Genomic DNA, 24,831 nt, shown 5'->3' on the forward strand with positions numbered 1-24,831 from the left:
AAATAGGTCATATTCGGTTTCAAAGCTTTAACTCTACCAAGATGGGTGCAGTTCGATACTCTCAGAAACCTGAGTCACTCTTATGTTTTAACTCTATGGTAGGCTACCACCCCCTCCCTGACCTTTACAACACTCCTCCTCCTCCTCCTCCTTCTCCTCCTCCTGTCCCACTTATCTCCACTCAGGATGGCAACGTCTTCAGAGTTGACTGCATGGTATGTGTTGACCTCTGGAACTCCGCCAGCCTCGTCGGGCATGGGTGGTGAGAGAGAGCCTGATCTTTGTGTTTCTGTCTCTCATTTGGATTTGTATTTTAGCTCCTGTAATGTTTTTTTTTTCCCCTCAAAATTGCAGTCCAGGCAAATCATATTGTTTGGGCTTTCAGTAAGGTGTCCATTTCTTATGTTCAGTAATATGTTCAGCACTAACAAGATAATGTAAGGATTTAGAGTAATAAAGTATACTTTTTCTCAGCTTGTGTAGTTATGCAGCTGAATGATTGCTTCAAAGCACCTGAAGAGTTCCTGAAAAAGCAAGTGTCAGGTTTTAGTGATCCAGTAATATTTAAAATTAGTATAGATCTCTTACATGCCTTCTCTCACCATGACATTCCCAAGCCCTCTTGCCCTTTTAGAGAAGTGAAACTGATTAACCTGTGCATGATTACAGACCAACTTGAAGAAGAAATAACCACGCAACTGTGCGAGGTTATTGACATGTCTCTATTTTACCATACACTGACTGAGGCTGTTTCTGGATATTCACCAGATGTGTACCACCAGTCAGCGTATGCATAAAATAATCGGAGAAACACTTTTTGTAATGAGTAGTCATAGAAAGCTTTTGCCTTTTCACAAAGGCTCTGACCCTTAACCTCTGATGTGTCACTGTACCTGGCAGTAATGGCTCGGGGACCTCAGAGGATCTGTTCTGGAAGCTGGATGCCCTACAGACATTCATCAGAGACCTGCACTGGCCTGAGGAGGAGTTTGCCAAGCACTTGGAAAACCGGATGAAGCTCATGTCCAGCGACATGATTGAGTCCTGTGTTAAACGGTACATGCATGCTGAGTTTGAAAATGAATACATTGGCCCTAAACTGCAAAACACTTTAACCAACCAAAAACACAAGAGGTAACTAAAACTTAAAATGGAGCATGAAGGTCTCTTGAATATCACAGCCTCGTTTTTTGCTTTCAGGGTTTCATTTTGTTTTTGGATGTTTTTTTTATATTTGCATTTTTATTTGCTGGTGAGTTTTGGATTTTGCACTTTAGGGTCATCGTAAATGAAAGCTGCAAAGATGTGATATCCACTTTGTAATTATCTGAAACTGAATAATCCTACTGCACCTGAAAAACACTGAACTTACCAAAAAACATCAAGTATCAGCTAACCAATCATGAATGCATAATTCATAGTCTGCATGTTGAGGTGTAAAATTACTAATACCCTTCTGGCCAACTCTTTGCATGTCTTTAGCACCAGGACAGCCTTTGAGTCCAAGCTGACCAAGAGTAGCCGTTCTACAGATTTCCGCATCCCACTCTCCTTATGCACCATGTTCAACGTGATGGTTGATGCCAAGGACCAGTCAGCTAAACTGTGTGCCATGGAGATGGGCCAGGAGGTAATAAAAAGGTCTAATTAATCTAATAAAAAAGTATCTGATTGATCTGTCTAGCTAAAAAGTGCAAAGGAGCAAAATAAAAGATACTACTTTACTGTTAGTGGATTAGTAGACTGAGAAGATTTTATTTCTACATCATCAGAAAAAAGCTTGTGTTGAACCATTTGGAGTGTTTTTTACAGCAGTGATATTTATACATTTATACATTGTTACATACATCCACAAAATTATATTCCATTCATACACACACTATAATCGGTCTGTAGATTTTTTAGGAAAGATGTACATCTAATTTTGGCAGATTAAAATATACTGAGTTCTAAAATGGAGATGTCTTTATTCTAAGTCGGGGAAGTTGTGGCCTAATGGTTAGAGAGTCTGACTCCTAACCCTAAGGTTGTGGGTTCGAGTCTCGGGCTGGCCACGACTGAGGTGCCCTTGAGCAAGGCACCGAACACCCCCAACTGCTACCTGGGCGCCGCAGTCATAAATGGCTGCCCACTGCTCCGGGTGTGTGTTCACTGCTGTGTGTGTGCACTTTGGATGGGTTAAATGCAGAGAACGAATTCTGAGTATGGGTCACCATACTTAGCTGTACAGTATGTCACGTCACTTTCACTAAAATAGTGAGATGTCTTTAAAACAAGCTGCAGACAATATATAGCAACATTTGTTATTTTTAGCAAAATTTAGGTTTGGGTGTAAAATGTAACAGTTAAGTTAAACTTAACTGAAAACTTAAGTACTGAAATTGGATCATCTGTTATCTTCATCTTGAAGCTAGATAGAAATTCCTGTTATATAATTGCAATTTTTTTAAGTAAGACAGCTTATTTATAATCTGGTGTCACCCAGATGAGGATGGGTTCCCTTTTGGCTCTCAACGTTTCTTCCTCATATCATCTCAGGGAGGCTTTCCTCACCACAGTCACACATTTAAATTTTACAACTTACATTCTGAAATTCTCTATTTCTGTAAAGTTGAATTGTGGCAGTATCCATTGTTAAAAGTGCTATACAAGTCAAATGTTATAGAATTGTTATCAAAAGTTAACTGCAGTAATTTATTTTATGTGTGCACATGTTTTGTTGCTTTTCAGAAACAGTATCACTCTAAAATTGATGAGCTTATTGAAGAGAGTGTGAAGGAAATGATTTCACTTTTGGTGGCTAAGGTAAATGGTCCAATAGCCAACATACTGGATGTGTTGAATTTGCTAAATACTTTACAGTGCCAATTGTGTCAGTGTGTGGTCATTGACCTGTTTTGGATTATATGGTGTTTTTTGTCACATGTAGTTTGTGGCAATTCTGGAGAGTGTTCTTGCCAAGATCTCTAGGTATGATGAAGGAACTCTCTTCTCCTCCTTCCTTTCCTTCACGGTGAGAATCACTATCATATTATAAAATGACTAATGTATTAACCATGACCATCTCTCTCTCTCTCTCTCTCTCTCTCTCTCTCTCTCTCTCTCTCTCTCTCTCTCTCTCTCACTCTATCTATCTATCTATCTATCTATCTATCTATCTATCTATCTATCTATCTGTATCTCTCATCCTCCTCCTCCTCCTCCTCCTCCTCATCATCATCATCATCATCATCATCATCATCATCATCATCATCATCATCATCATCTCTTGTTTGGTCCCCTATTGACTTGTTTTGCATGTTTTCAGGTTAAAGCAGCATCAAAATATGTGGATGTTCCTGTAAGTATTAAACAGTTTTGCTGTAAACGATTTACTAACAGTTTCTTTTTTTTTTTCACAGGAGTGTCTAATAAACTTTCTCTGCGATCTATGTTCTACAGAAACCAGGAATGGATGTTGCTGATGGCTATGTGACCTTTGTCCGTCACTCTCAGGACATACTGCGAGATAAGGTCAATGAGGAGGTGTATATAGAGAGGTTATTTGATGTAAGTAAGATGCCGTCTCCTCCATGCCTGACAAGGGAGGTTCCATCCAAAATGTGGCAAAACAATGGGGCATATGAGGGATAAGTCACATTTTGAGTTCTGAGCTCTGAATTCTTTCATCATAACAAAAAAGACCAGTCTTATCATGAGGCTCTCAGTCTCTCACTTCTCACTGTCCCATTACTGTCAATTCTTGTTCAGCGTCCTGTGCTCTGGTGTTGCATTAACACAACCAGTTGCACCTTTGTGCTCTAGTGTTGCATTAGCTGTGTGTTGGACCTTTGTGCTTAGACATCAAAAGGCAAAGTGTCACTACCACCACCAAGTGGATTATTTATGACAGTGCTCTCAAACACTCCATGGGATCTTTGAGTAATACAATATAAATGTTTGGCATATTTTTCCATATTTCTAATTATGTCACTATTGAATTGTGGTGCAATATGTTATTCGATGTTCAAAGTGATGTAAATTGTGATTCCCACTAGAGAGCACTGTTTAATTTAGAAATAATCCTTTGTGACTCATGTTCTGACTTCCAGTGTTGCACATCTGTGTGATCTGTGTGTGTACTGGGAGGTGATTTATTCTATGTCCAGTAGATTTGTGCTGTATCTATATATGTGTGGATCTTGCTGTTGACTGTGTGCACATGTGAGTGTGTCGTTAGGGTTCTTTAGAGTTTGTGGTTGCATTTTCTTTATTGACAAAATGCAGCACAGTGCATTTAGGTCCACACAGCATTTGTCTGTGATGGGGAGCAGTTTGTTTATGTGTGTCTCAGTTTGGTGTGTCTTAAAGAGGCTCCGTGTGCTTTCCCTGCTGCTTCTTCTGCCGTGTTTCAGCATATTTAATACACACTCTTTGCTAATGCATGTCTGCTGGCAGGTTTCCCAATCACTGTTAAGCACATTTACAAGCCATTGACATTTATTTCACATTGATTATTATTTTATTTACAGTTTCTTTACTATGGGGGCAATCAGATGAGATGCTGTATGTCCTGAGTGAATTCACTAACAAAAGAAACCTGATTTCATGAGCAATGTGTAAAAAATATAAACAAGAATGATGTGCGTGGATATAATTCGAAACAAATGATCTTTGGCTATATTCCTAGACAAACATGTTCTTTTAGGGTTCTTTATGGATTCTATCAAATGGTTCAAAATAGACTTCATGTTAAAACTGTAATGCACTTTTTTCTATATAGCACACCACATAGTATAGTTATAGCAGGGAACACTCAGGTGTCACTCAGATGACGATGAGTTCCCTTTTTAGTCTGGTTCATCTCAAGGTTTCTTCCTCATATAGTCTCAGGGAGTTCTTCGAGGGAGCATAGATGTAAGGTTTGACATAAAACTTGTGAGCATTTTAAACAGTGCCTTTAAATTTTCAAAGAGTCTACACACCTTGTTCATCTTTAAATTGCTGTGAGACACTGAAGGACATACAGCTTTCCATGTACCATATTATGGATCACCATGGACTTGTTCTTCCTTGTTAGTTTGTTGTATGTAAAAGTTGTTTTATATTCTGCGTACTTGCTTGCTTCTCAAAACATGGATGGGTTTCTTTTAGAGGCACTTTAATTTCCATCCCCTTGAGATAATCAAATAAGTGCTCTAAATGTCTTGCTTGTGCCAGAATTGTGGGTCATCATTATTGCTAAGCATTTTTAAAGTAACACTAATGCCAAGAATTTCTAACACATTTAAACCCACACATACTGTAAGTGTTCGAACATATTTAGCATAAGCTTAAAGTTCTGTGCACTAAACGATGCAGGAAGCAAGAACGCATTTGTGATAAACTAGTGTCTAAAAGCCAAGTCCAGACTTTCTCATCTCAGTCTTCTCGGTCTCATCTCTTTTCACATTTCAACTCCATCCCTTTCTATACACTCTTCCTTCTCCTTCTACCCTAAGGACACCACCACCACACTCTCTTGTTATAACAAAGTGGAACTTATCTCTAGATGTCCTACTGTTTGATCACATTCTGTTGAGTGGCATGATTTCTAATCAAATAATCTTCCTGTGTACATCTACTAGCATGACCACCTCCTAAAATTCTCACGTCATACATACGCACACACACAGGCCCACTGACTCACCTGCTCCCTCTGCATGCACTGCACGCTCGGACCAACCGACTGCTCGAAGCGGACCAACCAAAGCACCTAACCCTAATTAACTCAATCAATCACATATCTAATCATTCTAATCAGCAAATGCCAGCATAGGTTTTTCCTTTTAAGGGTCAAAGCAGTCATTGATCACTCAAATGATCCAGTCATTGAAATAGCCTACCACTGCTGAGTTCAAGTCTTCTGCAATTGTGGGAAATAAGACAATCATGATGATATTGATGAATAAGGTAATCAATATGATTAGAACATCTAAACACATGTAGAAAAGTTGAGACCTTTACAGATATGCTTTTTAACCCTTGTATGGTGTTCGTATTTTTGTTACTCAGCCAGCATTCATGGGTCTGGTGGACCCGCTGCATTTTTGGGTTTTTAATTCAACACAATCAAAAATTTTATGTTAAAATACTCTACAGATGTTTACTTCATCCCAATTACAAGCAATATAAACAGCATATATGGTTAATATTTGCCCTTTACCTATATTATTTCACATTTTTTAATTAAAGTGCTACTCGTTTTTTGTTGTTTTTTAATAATATGTAATAAAAAAAGAAAATCAAATTTAATCAAGTTATGACTGGAAAAAAATCAACAAATTTATAAGGAAGCAAAGTTTTTCAAAACTATTGATGTTTATGAATATGGGTCCCACAGACCCGAACAACATACAAGGGTTAAGTAATATCCAAGGAATAAACAATACATGTTAGGAATAGAGATGGCACAACGCCACATGTTCTTTTCTGAAACATGGAGTATCCGATCCAATATAGTTATCTTTAAAAACTACTTTAAAATGCAGGAAGAAAATACACAGCTAAAAGCAGAACCTATGCTATACCATAGCACTCACACAAAAATCACTTAGACTGCAAATATTTTAAAAAGTATAATTTCACACAAGATCTTTTCTGTATGTTTCAGGATCAAATTCATTTTATTTCACTGGCCTTTTTTTAAGTATTGACAAATCGCTGGTATAAAGAAAAAGGTCTTGGGTATGAAATCTGTGCCATCTCTACTTATAAGAAGAAATATTTCAATTTCAAATCATTCCAACCTGTTGTGTCAGACACCAGCAAAAACTGAATAATTGTGATTTAATTTTTGCAAATTTCCCCTTTGGGATTAATAAAGTACTCAACTCTCCTGATATGGGGAATAGCATTTCAGACTAACCATCTGGTCATATCAACTTTTCAAAACAGCAGCTATAATTAAAAAATAGGAGTTTCCAAGAGCCAGCTGAATGCTGCATTAGTATGGAAAGACTCTAGACTAGGCAAGCGAAAGAAGCTTAGCAAGACGATGACTTCAAGGAAATCCTACAAGGAAAAAAAACACATTACAATTCCCAAATACACCAAGTCGCTCCACAGGATCCTGCTGTTGACTATTTCTTTCACTATAAGAGATTATCACTTCATCCATTATGCAACACCTGTGCTGTTCTCTTTGAACTATACGTAAGATGTTTGCTATGTGATTTCGAAGACACCCGGGTTTACAGATTTGCACTATACAGTACATATTTGCTCTTTTAAAAGAATGGAAATGGTTTAAGATAACAGTACAAATCGCCTTGCCTGCAGATTCTTTTCATTCTCACTTTTATATATTGATTTCTGAGTTTTATGGTCATTCTGACATTTGCTGCTTTGTCTTGAAGAATGTTTTGTTGAATTTAGGGGTGTTTTGTAGATTTAAATTTGATAGCATGGACAAAAATTTCATTTCAAGGTTTTGTTTTAACACATTCAGCATAGTTCTGATAGCACAGGCCAAAAATGATCAGAAAACAATCGGATTTTCACATTATACCTGTTTCTGTAACTATTCACATTTTTACCATTTACTCAGACCTAAATGTGAATAATTTCAGAAAAAATGTGAAAAGCCTTATTTTAAATATCATAAAAATTCTGATCTATACATCAGACTATGCTGTGTATATATACATATATACTAAGAATAATACAAGTTAGCACTTTGTTTTGTTATTAATTATGCAACTAATTAATGCATGATTTATATACTTTTTTGCAGATGGTCATATTGCTGCCTCTGTAAATTTATTTTAAATTGCCTGACTAACCAGTTGCTAAGTGAGGGTGTGACTGTGTCTATGTTGCTATGCATTCTGTATATTTTGTGTGTGTGAGTGTATGCTGGTATTTTTGTCTATGCATGTGTGTGTGAGGTGCGTGTGTAGGGTACGTGTATATGCGTATGTATCGGAGAGAGAACGTACACGTACAGTCATGCGTTATGTAGCGTGACTACATCTATGTGAATGTTAATGGATATATGCGTCTATATATATACATATATATATATACCTTTATGTGTGTCTGGATATTCTGGTCGCTTGCATGGGTTCGTTTGTGGGTGTGGGTGTGTGTGTGTGTTGCTGGAGAACGCTGTGTTTGTGTACGTTGCAGCAATGGTATACAGCCACCATGAATCTCCTGGGGACTTGGCTCACTGACCGAATGGACCAACAGCTCCATGTGTACCAGCTCAAAATCCTCATCAGGATTGTAAAGGTACCGTGTAGTTGGGAATGAAGCAGTTGAATAAAGTAAGACTGCTCATACACCATGTGAGGAAACTCAGTATTCTCCTTTGCTTTTCTTTGTTCTGTAAGAATGGTATTTCAGGATACTTTGTTTAATACTAATATTACTTACAATGGTTTATTCATTCATATCAGAATCAGAATTAGGTTTATTACCAGGTACTGTAGCGTCTACATGTACAAGAATTTGTCTGTTTGTGTTTGTGCATATTTCCTAGTTGAGAATAAGAATAAAAATCTATGGATTTAATGAAGATTTTCTTTTAATGAAGATTAGCAAAATAGTCATATAGAATAGACATATGAAATAGAAATTCTTACTCAGATAATAGTTCTTATCTTCACTCCTATATGAAATAATTATATTTTCTCTTAAACATGTGGCAGTTATTGACACCCCTAAGGATTCAATTCAAACAAATTGCTATCCTTAAAAAAATAGTTTTTCAATTGTTCTCATGCACCAGAAACTCTATTGCTGCCTCTGACCATTTCCTGGGGCATAAATGTGAAATTGCATATCTGTATAATCCCTTTGCCATCCATCATCATAGGGACAGCCAAGAGATAAATGGAGATTATTGAGATAAATGGTTTTTAGAAGCTGTGTAATGGATATTAAAAATAAATAAATAAAAATAAATAATATTAAAAATAATTAAATAAAACAATAGTAGCTATGAAAGCATCACAAATTCTTCGAAGAATCAGTATATTTCACACTAAACTTGGTTTCCTCTGCCAGAATGTTAGGTGATATATTGAGCTTTCATCAAGATCCTAAATAACACATAAATCAACACATAAATAGTTAAAGGATCATGAGGGACAAAACTGTTCATAAAAAAAAAAAAGGAAAAATAAAGCTCAATATATCACTCACACACTGCTGTTATATTCATTATATGTAATACTATACAATATTTAGGCTATTAAATATATATGAACTGATTCGTATAATATATTCTCATTAAAGATTTGTCTTGCTCAGCATGTTCAGTAGTATTTGGCTTTTTTTTTTTGTAGAAAAAATATCGAGATTTTAGGCTGCAAGGCGTTCTTGACTCAACACTGAACAGCAAGATGTACGATACGGTACGAAACCGACTCACTCTGGAAGAGGCCACTGCCTCGGTTCGAGAGGGTGGCATGCAGGGCATTTCCATGAAGGACAGCGATGAAGAGGATGAGGAGGATGATTAGAGCAGAATGCCACGTGGTGTGCTCGAAACCTGAGCCCTTTTTTCCCCTACTCCAACCTCCCTTTTCCCCAAAGCCTGGTAACAGAAGATGCATGTACCCCACTCTGATTACTCCAGTTAGCCACCCTTAGGATCTCCCATCATTTGCTCGATATGCCCAAAAACAGAGCTAAAGTCCAGAAAAAGATAGTAATTATAATGATTTAAAAAGAAATGTTTAAAAGAGTTACAAAGAAAATGACTGACAATTTTAGCTGTGTTATGATAATATAATAAAGATTAAAAAAAAAAAAAAGTAAGAGATTTTTTTTGGACTAATTTATTTGGGGATTTATTTCTATGTGTTCCTAAGCAATATGGAGTACCATTTGTTTGACAATGTCGAGTGAGATTATTAGGTGTGTCCCTGTCCAATGCGATAACATATATGGCGCTTCTTTGACATACTCTTACATACATTAATGGTACATTGTCGTAAAAGATGAGTGTATGGATCCTTTTCTTTGTCTTGTCTGTTTCTAAAGTGGATGCCAACTGCTACAAAACCGAAAAAGAACATCTGTACTTAAGTTAAAAGTTGTTAACTGTAAATGTCCTCTGTGTCTGCACATTCCCATTAAAAAATGTAATGATTTTTTTTTCTTTACTTGTGCTGAGGCTCTGTGACTCTTATAGAAAAACATATGTTGCATTTCACCAACAATGCATTGTCTCAACATCTTAAAACCTATATATAAATTGGTATTCTAGAAAGGCAATATTCTCTTAGCTCCATTTTGATATCTCTTGGAGACGTCTTTTATTTAGATGTCAGAAATGACTACCAAATAATATATTTTTGTTTATTTTAACTTTTACAAAGCAAAGCGATTCTTGACTTTTTTGTTTTGTTTTGGTTTGGTTTTTTTGGATTTATGTTCTATTCAAAGCAATCCTTTATTAATTATTGCTTACATAGCCAGAGATATGTGCCATTCTGGGGGGTCTCACTATTGTTTTGTATATACACAGCTGTACATTGCACTCTGAGCCATCACTGCATGCCTGTGGGTTCCACCTTCTCCAAAAGCTCTATGTTTTTCTTTTCTGTGTCAGTTAGCTGGTGGATTCATTCTTGCGTTTGCCTTATCAAAGCCAACAGTTGTTATATGCAAGAGCTGTGGCCTCTAATAAATATAACTGTACAAATATGCCCAGTGCCTCTGTTTATGTGATTTAAAACGTTTTACATTTCACTGTCAATCGATTCAATCTGATGATAATTAGATGATAATAGGCAAATAGATTTTTTTTTAAAAAATGATTCCACATTTATCTATCATATCTTTCTATTGTTTATTTATCGTGTTAATAGGACAAATGAGGTGTGTGAGGTTCATTGTTGCAGGCACTAACAAGAAGTTCCGTGGATTTGGTTTATGCACTGTGTTTATACATTCCCCAAAAAATAGTTCAAGCTCAAAAGATGAATACTGTATGAGATAGAATTTCAGCTTTCATTTCCTGATATATGCATCCAGATGTGCTAAATAACCTGGAGCTTTGCACCATTTGTTTGAACCCACCCTTTTTTTCTAGTAATCAAACATACTGGAACACGTGACTGACAGACTATCCAAACAGTCGCTGACATCAACAACAACTCACCTGGAGTTCATAGTCGAGCCTGCCACTTATCAGCCAATCAAAAAAAGAGGCTACACAATAGCCAATCGGAAATAGAAATCTCTGGGTAAGATTTAACGCAACAACCAATAAAAAAAAAAAAACATATTCATTAGCGAGGGTATTTTCGATGGTCGGCTTGAACAACACCTCAACACAAAACATCATGTCTCTGAGCGGGACACTGGGACACGCTTGCCTGTCTTCAAAACTTGAGAGCCCTGTGATGTGGATGAAATATGAGGGAACGGAAGCTGATTCTCTACCGTGTTATATGTAGTTCCGACCCTGTTTCAGGTGTGAAGGCAGTCTGTATAGTGATGTGTCGTTCGAAACACTTTTAGATGAACTTTGAGAGCTGACTGTGATATGCTGTTACACTTTGGAGCAGTGGCGGTTCTAGGATTTTTCTGTAACAGGGGCCATTAAGAGGCCACATGTTACATTCAGGGGCCAAGTACAGGGTACATTCAAGAACACAAAATAATTTATTCAGTACGGTGCAAATACATTCCTTTTTCAAACGCTCGAGTGTCACCAATTGTTTGGGGGTGGAATTGCATCTGTGATCGTTGTGAAAATTTCTCCTGTTGCTCTTCTCGTCAATGATTGATGGAACAGGGGCCAATCAGATTTCAGCAGGGGCCAGGGCCCCTGTGGCCCCACCTCTAGAACCGCCCCTGCTTTGGAGAGTAACTTACTAAAAAAATGTCCTTGTTAACATCTAAACTGTTTACTAGCATGAATAATGAGAGGTGTGTTTGACTCTCAGCTGTGTGAATGAAGCAGAATGACACAGAGGATGCACTGAAGATGTAGTGTATAAAGTATGCAGTCAAATGTATCAGAACAGCAAGTAGACCAAATGTAAACGTAAAACTTCACAAAAAAAACATTACAAATCAGTCACAATAACATGAATTCAGCTATGCTAACTGTATTTATCAATATTATTTTGTTCATTAGAAGGTATTTCATGAATTCATTTCAGCCATACGTAGGCAAAGAAAAAGCAAACACAAGTCATACATATCACAAATGATAGTGACAGATTTGTTAACCAAAAAAAAAAGAGAGTCGGCTCATGTTGGTCAGCTAAGCCAAATGACTCGACTCACTAAAAAGAGCCGGAATTCTGATCACTAATACTCTCAAATCATAAATAATTTATTTGCGTCTTTTTTTAACATTTAGTATAAAAGTATGCTTGCACAGTGCTGATCACATTTACATTGTTGTTATCTTTCTCGCTTTAGTTGAGAACTGGAATGTACTTTCCTCTCCTAATAAACCTTTAACGCGTATTTTGGACTTTTATTTTGATATTTACATAACAGCGTGCTTAGAGTGGCTTTCTTCCGGTCCTTCTTTGAGTTTGTAGGCTGTTTTATCTGCAGTTTTAATCAGAAGACAGAAATGGCTTGGGTAGCTGCTGGATCGATAATGGTGCCAGATTGGCACAGAAACCCTGAAAGCCGGGAATTTTTCAACAAGATTTTGCACAAGAAAAAGAGGAGAAAGTTCGGTATGTTATCCCTATGGCAACCACTGAAACGACTCGATTATTGGTCTGTATGTGTGCACGTGACTATCTATTCTAGATGTAAAGTATCTCAGTATTTTTCGTGTTATGGTTATTTAATGGTTATTTATTCTGTCTCTGTTCTCGTTATCCCAGCTGAACGATGAATTTTCAGCTCTTGTTCTAAATATCACCAGCTCCTGAATGAGAATAGATAGCTAACTGTGACTGGTGTTCATTATAAATATGGTGGTCTGGTGTCACAATGTCAAAGTGGCTCATGTTGTGACCTCACAGGTCTAGGTTACTCCCTGTGTGTTATTTAAGTTATTTCTTTCTCCTACCTCCTCCCAAAAGCATGCTGGTTTGACTAATCTAAATTGTGTGCATGTTCCCTGCAATGAACTGCCCTCCAATCCAAGCTGTATTCCCACCTAGATCCCAGTGTTCTGAAATATTCTCTGGACAGCCCTTTCAAACAACATATTTTTATAATAAATGTCTAAGTAATAATAAAATACATTTCATTGGTTAGATAATTTGCAGGGAAAATGCAAAAATCAAAACCGTTTGCAATTTTGTGATAAGGGACCCTCAAATTTGGGAGCTGCTTTCTGACGAGATTTATCCAGAGTGATTTATACAATTCTGATTAACACCTCTGCCCTGTGTGTGTGTGTGTGTGTGTGTGTGTGTGTGTGTGTTCACTCTGTGTGTGTGTTCACTCTGTGTGTGTGTTCACTCTGTGTGTGTGTTCACTCTGGTGTGTGTGTGATCCACACTCTGGTGTGTGTGTGATCCAGTTTCCTTGCTCAGTCCAAAGACATTGTAGGCTGACTGACATCTATAAAATTGTCTGTTGTGTGTGAGTGTGTAAGGTTGTGCCCTGCAATGGGTTGGCATCATGTGCACCAATTCCCATGATATAGGCTCTATGTGTCTTGCAATGCTGTGTAAGATAAGTGTTACAAGAAATGGACTGGGTAGATGGATCATCAATCATTTTCAGTAACATCAGGGGAAAGCCACATAAACATGGAAAGAACGTGCACAGAACCACCAGCAACACCAGCTCAGGATTATTAAACTTGGAGCTGTGTGAAAGTTTTAAAATTTTAATTAACCAATCGATCACTAGGGAGTGTTTTGTAACATTCATATTTTATTTTAGGTCTTTTGGAAGCACCGGTGATGTCTCCACATTTGAAAGCAGACATAGTTCACTATAAAGTGTTCCTGTCAGGTAAAAGTGGAGTGGGGAAAACGACACTAGCTGCTCGCCTTGCTGGTTTAGACATGCCCAACGTACACTATGAAACCTCAGGTACTGTCGTAAGTGCAAAACCTCACAGTGTGAACACATTTGAGAAATTTTTATAAACTGATTTAATAATTTGACTTATTAACTGACTTATTAAATGATTTAATAATTTCAATGAAGACATACATTAAAATAATTCATACATGTGGTTACTTGGCCAGTGTAATGAAGTGTAAACACCCCCTCGTCCTCCCCTACCCAAAATCATAACTTCTTTAGGCATGGAGACGTGTGCATTGTTTTGGCCTGTGAAGCTGAGGGACGGTGGCCGCGTTCTTTTCTTTCATTTTCAGCTATGGGACTGCGGTGAGAATGCCATGCGAAGATTCGACCACATGCTGACGGTGACGGTTTCTTTTAGTACATGATCCATTTAGCTAACTTTTACATCCCAGTTTTCCAGGATTTACTGCGATTAATTTTGTGATTTAACTTTTAATCACTGATTTTCCAACAGTCCTGTAAAGAACATGTAGATGCCATTCTCTTCCTGTTCTCCTTCACTGATCGCGGGTCTTTTGAGGATCTTTCCAATCAAATGTCTCGGATCACAGAGCCATCAGACAGACTTGTCAGAGTGGTGGTTGGGACCAAGTATCCTTTAATCAAAGCTGATGTGAACACTTACTTTTTTTTAAAAAGTTCAAAAATCATTGTTGTGTAAAGAAATGTTTATTATACTTTAGTTTTGAGCTCTAGTGTGATAGATGGAGAAAATGGAATTGAGAATTACATATGCATTAGGGGCCTTGCTCAAGGACCAAGAAGTGTCAGCTTGTTGGCCCTGGGATTTGAAATGGCAGCCATATTACTGCGCTTAACAGTGCTGATGAATGTGTAGTGCCCAATTACATTTACCTCTGCATGTTCTAACATGTTTTTTGTTACACACATAGACCTTAACTGTATAGATTTGACTTATTTATGCACACAGATGTAACGGAGAGCGACATCATACGTTTTCAGGAAGTATGGGGTGTGCCAGTGTTTCGTGTTGGAGGCGATGTGAGCGGAGGCCTTGGTGAAATTACACCCCTTTTAAATGCCTTGGCAGAAAACCTATGGCACCAGGACTGTATGCACACCTCCACTTCAGTACTGTCTAATTCGGGACACATCGGCCCAGAAATTATCGTATGAGCTCACATTTTTAACAGCACACTGATTGCCTTCCTGTTAGACTTTGAATCCATTATAAACTTGTAGGGATTTAAATCACAGTTAAAAGGCCCTTTACTATATTATTACATAGTTCCTTCATACATGAATTTGCACTTGTCCAAAATTGAACATTAGTATGTCAAGTGTAAGGGACACCAGTTAATCAAATGGCACCATGCACACACATTCACACCTAGGGGCAAATTACTGTAGCCTGTAGCCATCATCTGCTATATTTTTCTAAAGATGGAAGAAAACTGGAACACATAGAGGAAACCCACATGGTCACAGGGAGAATATGCAAAGCTTCGCAGATGTTAAAGAATAACTTAGGAAGCCTGGTGAGTGAAGCTCAACCCCAACTGCTTCAGCACTGTGCCCTCATTAAGTAATATTCTTTTTAAAGTAATTACTGCAAGATCATTCTTAGTGAGAAGCTGGAATTACCTCACTTTCAACCTCCACATGCTCAAACTACAAAATGAGAAACAGAGAAAATCTATCCAGCTAATGTTAGTGATATGTGTGATGTATTCTCTTCTTAAAACAGTCAACTGTATAGTCAGTGTTATAGATTTAACAAAAAATGTATCTGTCTGTTAATTGTTCTGAGGTAAACAGTGATATGTACAGTATTCTCAGTTAAACGTAAAGACTTGCTAGTTGATGCTGTGAGAAGTCCGGTTGATTTGATGTTATGCTTCCCAACTAGGAAGTATGAGATTTCTTTGTTTCCTAGTCAGATATCACGAAAAGATGTTCAAATTATGGTTAATGATCAAATTTTATAGTGCAATGAATTAAATACCTACCTCAACATATACTGACGTCTGACCATGAAGACAATTATTGATGAATTGGTATTTATTTTATTCATTTTCCAAATCGGGTACAATAATAAAGTTGTCCATGCTGAACAACAAATATCCTCTTATCATTTTAATGTATATAAACCTCATACATATAGCTTGCAAATTAAACAAATATAACATTATGAATAAACATCTATTAAATGTATCCATAAATCCTTTTACGAGCACAGTCAAATTCCCAAGAGATAGTAATGTATAATTATCTGGATTTCATAGATTAATCACAACAAACAAAAACAGTCAAGAAAAGTATAAGCTTATAAATCTGCAGATGTTGTAGAGACCTAGTCCACACTTGCACTGTACACTGAATTTGAATTATTCATTGTCTAACCTTTAGCTTTCTGTTTACATGCACTAACCATCAGTGTACCACTGTTCCCCAAGGATGAGGTCACTGACATTGGGTCTACATCAGCTGGAAACTGGCATTTGTGTGAAAATGTATTCACGATTGTCCCGTCTGATTCCATCTAGTCCCCATCGATGAGTGATTCATGAAAAAACAACACAATGACTGGTCAGGAAGTGATCACAAGCTCGAGTAAGGTCACACTTGCCTTAAACACAGCACAGAGTGCCACACAGATAAAGTGCAGTAAAGATGAGGTACTATAGATATATTTACTTACCTTCTCAGCAGAAACGTGAATGAGGTTATGTGAAGAAGTAACGATCACTTGCTCTGGTGAGAATGCACTTAGGTCCAATGTGAATGTGTACATGTCTCCTACAGCACACATCTTCCCCTGTAAAACAGATGGATTAAGATATGAACATTCACTGGCTATTCAAATGCATATAAATAAAACTGTGATTTAGCACAAACTAACATGCTTAAAAGAAAAATAAAAAGTATTGAGATGTATTAACATTGTTACCATTCTAGAGTTGATTATTTTTCAATAACAGCCTGAAGTGTGTTAGTCCTAATATAATGTAGCTTTTATTTGCAGCTTTTTATGTTTTATTTAATCAATTTCATTTTAATTACTAATAAAAGAGATGACATGCATGCTCTTTTACGGTAGTATTTATACTGATGCTATAGAAGTTCCTGCTATTACGTACAGTCATGAGGGAAAAAATAAGTACACCCTCTTTCAACCCTGTTTTTATTTATCGGGACCAAATAACAAATGTGTGGTCCTTACCAACTTGTATAAACAAATAGTTAACCTCAGGTTACAATTTTAAAAAGTAAACCAGCATTCAGAAACCAGCCAGTTGTCAACCATACAAGTCCCTGTGAATTAGCTGTACTATAGAAATGATAACATATTAGAACAAGCGTATGATTATTAAGCTGTGGTTTGAATGACAGATGCACTACAGTCAGAGATGATGTAAATAATTCAACATTTGTCCATTCAGAGTGAAAATTCAGCAGCACTGTAAGATAAAACACATTAATGATTAGACTCGAGGATGGATTCATTACTGAATTACCCTCTATGTGCCTCTGACATTTTTAGTAGCCTGAGAGGATTTAGAAACATTGACTGAAGTGCAGAATCAATGTTACAAATCCAGTAACTTAGAATTATTACTGTGTGTTATTTAGTGTGTTCTGTTAAGATCAGCAAAAGAGAGCTGTTTTCTAGACACTGCAATATGTTATCAGGCATAGTGTAAAAAATCTCCCGTACTCACCTTTGATTCTTTGCTTGACATGTTGTTTATGGATAATAAACATAAAAAATGCAGGTTTTAAAAATGTATATAAAGTAGTCCAATTGCCTCACATTATAGACTAGAAATGTTTCACTGCCTGCGTGAGTGAGTTGTGAGTGCTGTGGCTTGTCATTTAGCTGAGGGTTTATATGGCTGAGGTTCATATGATGTCCATGCGTAGTATTTTTCAAGTAGGAGAGAAAATGAACTTGAGCAACTAATAATATTCATCTGCATCATCACCTATACCTGTCTCTTGTGTTTTTGTTTTGTAGTGATTCACAGTGCACTGTTCACACGGTGTGTAATATTGTATTATAGCTAGATATGCTTAATTTCTGCATGTATTCAGGATAGCAGCATAGCATACATAAAATTGTACAACAACTAGAGAATGAATATGATGTGACATGAATAGCATTTGCACAAGTGTTATTCATCACATAGGCTCTAATTAAGCACCACTTTGGGCTTGTTTCGTAAACAGAATGGAATGGTTAGGGTACTGGAGAGATGTGAGTCATTTCCAAAGTTGATTAGAGCTTTTATTCTGAAGGTAGGTTTTAGTGTAGCAACCATTTTGTATGTTGTCAGTATGGTTGTTTATGAAATGGCATACTACGCATGATACTAATACTTAACCACAAAAGAGGTTTATAGAATGTTGTACATCTAGATGTACCTAATGATGTACTACACAGGTTGTTTCACTTTCTGTGCTGGACTGCACACTACAAAGCAATGTGGGTTCTTCATTTTCAAAATAAAAGCCAGGTAACTGTGATAAGAAGGGAAGAGTGGCAGCATGAAAATGTCACAGGTAACCAAAAAATTATTTCTGCAAATGTTTTTAATTAAATGACTGCTGTTACTGATTACTAAGTTATATGTTGTTATATTTTTTAACTGGATGTGAGGATTTATACCTGAAATGCCTGAAACCCTGGCCAAGGTTAACACCCTTGTATACTCACTGATACATGGTATAATTCCTACTTGATTGTGGGAGGCCTGTGGTGCAGTGTCCCACTTCCATCAAGGAATGCTGATCCTAGAAATGCCAGCTTCCCCTCTGTGTCTGCAAACCTGCCTTTTACCTCAAAACCTGGTGGGTATAGAAAGTTCCACCTGTGGCGAGTGGGGTGGGGTGGGGTGGATAGTGGGGTTTTGCAGGAGACCAGAGGTGAAAAAGTCTGAAGTAGATCAAGGGAAGAAAATAAAAGATGGAGGAAACCCATGTTTGGAGGGTTGGTTTTCCATATGACTTTTTTTATTTTTGACCTTCATATCTTCACCAGTCACACAACAAAACACACAGAACATAAAAGAACATACCTCAGACATTTAACTTGCTGTGGTTGAAAATAATGGATTAGGGTGCATTCACACCTTTCTATCATGAACTTCTGTGAGATTGTGCAGACAGGATAGCCTTCGCTCCCCAAGCACATCAATGACCCTTCCTTAGGTACTAACCACTGCAAACCAGGAAGACCCCACAAGCCTTGCAGTTTTGGAGATTCTTTGACCCAGTCGACTAGCCACCACAATTTGGCTCTTGTCAAAATTGCTCAGAACTTAACGCTTGCCCATTTTTCCTGCTTACAACATATCAACTTTGAGCCCTGACAGTTGACTTGCTGCCTAATATAACCCCCTGACATATAATATAACCACCTGACATATAACATAATATAATATAACCACCTGACATATAACATATAATATAATATAACCACCTGACATATAATATAATATAATATAATATAATATAATATAATATAATATAATATAATATAATATAACCACCCTGACATATTGATTGGAGGATCGGGGTTCAAGGCCCAGCACAGCCAAGCTGCCAATGCTGGGCCCTTGAGCAAGGCCCTCAACCCCCCCTCCTCCATAGCTGCCCCTGCACTCTGACCCCAACCTCCTCAGTTGGGGTATGTGAAGAAAAGAATTCCACTGTGCTGTATTGTATATGTGGCGATAATAAAGGCTTCTATGCCACATTCTAATGTTCTAATTCTAATGTTCTAATAATCACCTGACATATAATATAATATAAAAAGTGTGAAAATATTTAGCACAAACAATATAGCAGTGTCACTGATCATTCTGATGTAAATATACCAGATGATTAATCTTGATACTGTGCACTACTAAGAGAAACACAGCATACTACGGTAGTATACGATGTCCCACCTACATCACGCTTAGGCCACTTCCGGTACCGAGTTCACGGGCTTGAACGGCGGGCTTTTCCTTACATTATGAAATATATATTCGGGCGCTTTATTTGTTAGAAAACGTAACCGTGCAATATTTGTAAATAGATCCCATTTAAGCCCTCGCCGGCTCGTATTCGAGGTGAAAGCAAAGCCTGCGCCTGGCCAGGCATAAAACCAGCACGGCGTCATGAAGCTAACAGACAATGTGCTGAGGAGTTTCAGGGTCGCGAAGGTTTTCCGAGAAAATTCGGACAAAATTAATTGTTTTGATTTCAGTTCAAATGGCGAGACGGTGATATCGAGCAGCGACGACGACTCTATCGTCTTATATGACTGCCAGGAGGGAAAGTAAGTGATCGGTTTTTTTTGTTATTAATCATAACCATCCTTTGAGGCCTGCAGTGTGAAAAGCCTCGGCCTCGAGTAGTCCACACTAACCGCCCCGCGTTAACTCCTGACTCGTAGCTCGCTTTATAGCTAACAGGCGAGGTGTATGGGAGAAAAGGCAACAACAAGATGCTCGGTTCAATTTAATCTGGTATCAGTGCAAAAATTTCACCTCGACATCGGGTTTTGTTTTAGAACATTTACAGTAAATATAGAAATAATCCGAGCTAATAATAATTTCCTGTTCTACTGTAACGTGTGAGTGTAAATACCGAGTGTAATGCGCGCTAATGGCCTTGAAGCAGATTCCGCTTTTTGCACGGTTATTTATTATGCAACACTATTTATGTATTATTTAAGACGAGACATTATAGCTGCGTAGTGTCGTTTTTATGCATCTATAATGGATTTATTTATTTATTTGTTTGTTTGTTTACCTAAATTGCGTACTTTACAAATCTAAACTCCAAGTCTTTGTATCATGTTGTAAATAAATGTAATTCAAGTTTATTTTTAAAATAAAAAAATAAAAACAACAAAGTTTAAAATTGAATTAAGAAAGTAATCCTTACAAAACCGTTTGTTTGGGGAAAAAACATCTGTATAGAATCTGTCAAAACTCCACTAATTAAGTATTTGGGGAATTATAGTAATAAACTTTAGAATAAAATCGTAATTTTGACAATGTAGTTTATCTATGTAGAGTCCACTGTGCACTAGGAAAGTCTATGCAATTAAATGTCTTCTTTTTTTTCTTCCCTTTTCTTTCCTTTCCCCCTTTTCTTACTTCCCCTTGCAGACCTAAGCGTACTCTCTACAGTAAAAAGTATGGTGTGGACCTCATCAGATACACACACGCCGCCAATACAGTCGTGTACAGCTCGAACAAGATTGATGGTAAGCTTATTTCATTAAACTCGTATGCATTCCCCTTTGCTTAATACTGTATACACCGCTGGGACTATATAGCTATTACTTTTAGTAATGGGCAATGTGACAAAAATGCATTTATACTTTAATTGTGTATATACTTAGTCTGTGTTAAGGTGTAATAAACTTGCATCGGAAGACAGACCTCCCAGTGTGGACATGTACAATTTTCACTGATTTCTTGTATTAAACATGAAAAAAATGTGTTCTGTTCAACACAGGTGATTGTTAATTTGAGTAACAACTGGTGTTCTTCAGTAATTACTAACCATGATACTAAACAATTGTGATATCTGACCATAGCGATAGCTCTGACACCATAAGCATTAATGATAATAAGATGGGGCTGAATTTTTTCGTCACGGTGCTCGTCATTCATTCATGGATGCCTGGCTCTGCCCACTCTGGCTTGAGGTAGTTGTTTGTACAGTTTGAGGGTCTGTGATTCTGCCCATTCAAGGAGCTAACTGTACAGACTACTGCCTTGCCCAGGGTGGTGCTTGCTCGTCTCACCCTCTTACCTGGACATCTGCACATCCAGAAGTTTTTCTAGTAGTTATTTTGGTTTGTTTTTAATTAAGTTCCCCAACTAGCAATATTTCATGGTCTGTGAAATGATAAATACTGTCAATGTGTAATTGTTTATAGCAGCATAGCAGTCTGCATATACAAAAAAATGTGGTGTTCTTAATCGCTTCTCACTTTTGCTGTGTTACAGATACTATTCGGTATTTGTCTCTTCATGACAATAAGTACATTCGTTACTTTCCTGGGCACAATAAGAGGTAAGTTAATGTGTTTCTTTATGCAGCATTTACTGTGAGCTATCTAAAATTGGACCCTAGGGTTCTGAGCCATATTTGTTTTCATCCTTGCTGATTTTATGGCTTTTGTTTTGAATTAACCAGGGTTGTTGCTCTGTCTATGTCTCCTGTTGATGACACATTCATCTCTGGCTCCTTGGATAAAACTATTCGGCTATGGGATCTTCGCTCACCCAATTGTCAGGTAAGCTGTCTGTTTGCTTTTGCTGTAGTCAGACTTTATGTTTAGGCTTTATATCAGTTTGGAGATTGATCTGAATCGTCTTTTTTGCCACAGGGTCTAATGCATCTGCAGGGGAAGCCAGTGTGCTCGTTTGATCCAGAGGGTCTTATATTTGCTGCAGGAGTCAATTCAGAGATGGTCAAACTTTACGACTTGCGCTCATTTGACAAAGTAAGAGAGACTAGTATAAAATCCACCTTCTGGAATTTTGTCATGTTAGATGTTTGTAGTGCATAACCTTTTAGATAAGCTAATTGCCTATGAAAAATGTATGTCACCAGAATGGGCATGTTTATTTATAATTTAGCCATTTAACAAGTTAGTAAATATCCAGTCTTGTAGTTAACTAATTTACACTGTTATAAAGTTTACAGATTTTGGTTGTTGCTTTTTAGGAGTTTCTGTAAAAGTTAGTTCTGTGCAGCTTCAATCTACCCTTGCAAATGGTTTTACAGTTTTATTGTCTTCATTTAGGGCCCATTTGCTACGTTTAAGCTGCAGTACGAGCGTTCATGCGAGTGGACCGGCCTCAAATTCAGCAACGATGGAAAACTCATCCTGATCTCCAGTAACGGTGGAACCCTCAGGCTGCTTGATGCTTTCAAAGGGGCTGTGCTACATTCATTTTCGGTAATACTTTTAGTGATGTGTTTCACTAAAAGCAATCCCTCCCAGTGAGGAATGGCAAAGCAAACAATGGTTGGAGTGTATGTAGTTTTATTGCTAATTAACTGAGATTTTTGCAGATGGAAAATGTTTGCAAAAAATATTTTTATATGCATAAAAAAAATCATTTCTGTAGTTTAAAATAATTTGTTAATTTTTAAATAATTATTTAGCCTAATTGCATCTATTTCATAGATTAGTGTCAGATTTTCATGTATACCATTTCTAATACAGGTTATAAACTCTAAGCTCTGTTGATGGTGCTTTTACAGTTCATACAATTTAAACAAGGAAAAAAGAACAGGATTTGATTTATTAATAGATTAAGATGAACACTTCCACAAAAGTAGGATATCATCAGAATTACTTGGTGTATGCTTTCCTCATTGACTGGATCTCTCAACCAATAGTGTTAGTTTTGTCACTATGCTAATGTATTTTATATAAAACTTTACTTTTAATGTATTATATGCAAAAATACCTTTGACATTTCTATGGAAAGTTCTGGAGTTCCTTTTCCTTTGAAGCATTTTAGTCAGACTGTGTTCTCCTGTTCTGTCCTGCAGGGCTACAACAACGGTAAAGGTGTAGTTCTGGAAGCCTCCTTCACCCCAGACTCTCAGTTTGTCATGATTGGTAAGTCCAAAACAAAAAAACTATTTCTATTTATTGTGTGTAGCATTCAGGAAGTCAATTTTAGCTTACTATTCACCGATTTTAGAGAAATACTTAAAGGCTGTGGCTTAACTAGTTGTTTTTTTAGGTTCGGAGGATGGGAAAATCCATGTGTGGAACGCTGAGAGTGGAATGAAAGTAGCAGTGCTGGATGGGAAACACACAGGTCCTGTCACCTGCTTACAGTTTAACCCAAAATTCATGACCTTTGCCAGCGCCTGTTCTAACATGGTGAGATGCTGTTCTTTTGTACTAAATGACAATTTGAATTACGGATCTTTATCATGCCATCAGTTTAAATTTAATGTTAACTTCATCAAATGACTTCTGATAGGTTGAACTTAATTATTATTAAAATGGGTTTTTAACAGTCAATCATCTGTCTGCCTTATTTTGCATTAATAGTGATATTTGGTAATATTGGACTTCATTGCGAAATTCCTTATGAAACATGCCATTTCCCCAATTTAAATTACTTTATTCGTATTATTTCCATATTTGATGCTGATGCAGATTGCATTTTTGTACTTTATAGCGTTTTACTTTTGGATTTCGTTCATTTTACTATAGGAATTTTGCTCCAGGATCAGGAACTTTCTTAATTAAAAAAGTTGCCAAGTGTGTTAAAACCAAATATTTAACTTGCTTCTACTTCCACCTCCACAGGCTTTCTGGCTACCAACAATTGATGACTAATGAAGCTGTGCACTAAAGAAATTTGAATTTAACTGGTTGTTGTTGATGGGTTGTTGATCCTGCAGATGGCAGCATTTCCATTGCCTCTGGATCACTGGAACTGCTTTTTGTGGACTGTAAATAGGCTGACCGTGATGCCATGTTCTAATTTCTTTTTCATTTTATACCTGTATCATTAAATAATGTTCTTTTGTAAATTGGTGTTCTCTGTGATGTGCATTCATTTGTGAGGATCGTGTTTGCTCTCAAAAAAGGTCTTGGGTTAGAGTTTAGCATTTTAATTTATGTCAGCAATGAGGGACACCTGAATATGTAATTTAAATGTAAAGTGTCTGTGCTCAATAAATATTTATCATTTAATGGTAAAATCAGAATGTTGGTTTGGAGAATATGGCTTACACCAAAATCTGCAACAGCAAGAACATAATCAAATATATGCTACCTCATCTTTTGCAAATAAACAGTGGGCCTACTCTGGATTATGAATAAAGTTT

The 24,831-nt window shown here is 37.1% G+C and overlaps 4 protein-coding genes across 13 annotated transcripts in view; 3 read left to right on the plus strand and 1 right to left on the minus strand.

The window, feature by feature from the left end:
- Positions 1 to 10,677, plus strand: part of cadpsb (Ca2+-dependent activator protein for secretion b) — a 72,521-nt gene extending 61,844 nt beyond the window's left edge. For all 9 annotated transcript variants that reach the window (XM_060867949.1, XM_060867950.1, XM_060867951.1 and 6 more), the window contains 8 exons: positions 901 to 1,056; positions 1,483 to 1,630; positions 2,731 to 2,805; positions 2,930 to 3,013; positions 3,308 to 3,340; positions 3,442 to 3,549; positions 8,149 to 8,253; positions 9,312 to 10,677. In XM_060867949.1, the coding sequence (XP_060723932.1) occupies positions 901 to 1,056; positions 1,483 to 1,630; positions 2,731 to 2,805; positions 2,930 to 3,013; positions 3,308 to 3,340; positions 3,442 to 3,549; positions 8,149 to 8,253; positions 9,312 to 9,488 (886 nt within the window). In that variant the 3' untranslated portion in view covers positions 9,489 to 10,677. The remainder of the gene's footprint in view (positions 1 to 900; positions 1,057 to 1,482; positions 1,631 to 2,730; positions 2,806 to 2,929; positions 3,014 to 3,307; positions 3,341 to 3,441; positions 3,550 to 8,148; positions 8,254 to 9,311) is intronic.
- A 1,809-nt stretch (positions 10,678 to 12,486) lies between these two features.
- Positions 12,487 to 16,021, plus strand: cplane2 (ciliogenesis and planar polarity effector 2). Its single transcript, XM_060867961.1, has 5 exons — positions 12,487 to 12,677; positions 13,846 to 13,998; positions 14,215 to 14,339; positions 14,453 to 14,589; positions 14,907 to 16,021. The coding sequence occupies exons 1-5, from the start codon at positions 12,569 to 12,571 to the stop codon at positions 15,133 to 15,135; spliced, it is 753 nt and encodes a 250-aa protein (XP_060723944.1). The 5' UTR covers positions 12,487 to 12,568; the 3' UTR covers positions 15,136 to 16,021.
- Positions 16,022 to 16,236: 215 nt separating this feature from the next.
- Positions 16,237 to 18,923, minus strand: LOC132844478 (heat shock protein beta-7-like). Of its 2 annotated transcripts, none has more exons than XM_060867962.1 (3): positions 17,682 to 18,026; positions 16,661 to 16,777; positions 16,237 to 16,501 (listed from the first exon to the last, which is right to left on the minus strand). In XM_060867962.1, the coding sequence occupies exons 1-3, from the start codon at positions 17,700 to 17,702 to the stop codon at positions 16,358 to 16,360; spliced, it is 282 nt and encodes a 93-aa protein (XP_060723945.1). In that variant the 5' UTR covers positions 17,703 to 18,026; the 3' UTR covers positions 16,237 to 16,357. The 2 variants fall into 2 exon arrangements, 1 of the variants encoding a protein (XP_060723945.1); XR_009648346.1 differs by lacking the exon at positions 17,682 to 18,026 and adding an exon at positions 18,677 to 18,923 and having other exon boundaries at positions 16,289 to 16,501.
- Positions 18,924 to 19,886: 963 nt separating this feature from the next.
- wdr82 (WD repeat domain 82) lies at positions 19,887 to 24,534 on the plus strand. Its single transcript, XM_060867960.1, has 9 exons — positions 19,887 to 20,284; positions 21,123 to 21,220; positions 21,972 to 22,038; positions 22,162 to 22,261; positions 22,355 to 22,471; positions 22,775 to 22,930; positions 23,533 to 23,602; positions 23,730 to 23,872; positions 24,308 to 24,534. The coding sequence occupies exons 1-9, from the start codon at positions 20,124 to 20,126 to the stop codon at positions 24,335 to 24,337; spliced, it is 942 nt and encodes a 313-aa protein (XP_060723943.1). The 5' UTR covers positions 19,887 to 20,123; the 3' UTR covers positions 24,338 to 24,534.
- Positions 24,535 to 24,831: the final 297 nt, after the last annotated feature.

Source organism: Tachysurus vachellii, chromosome 4, assembly GCF_030014155.1.
Source record: "Tachysurus vachellii isolate PV-2020 chromosome 4, HZAU_Pvac_v1, whole genome shotgun sequence".
In the NCBI taxonomy this organism is placed as follows: domain Eukaryota; kingdom Metazoa; phylum Chordata; class Actinopteri; order Siluriformes; family Bagridae; genus Tachysurus; species Tachysurus vachellii.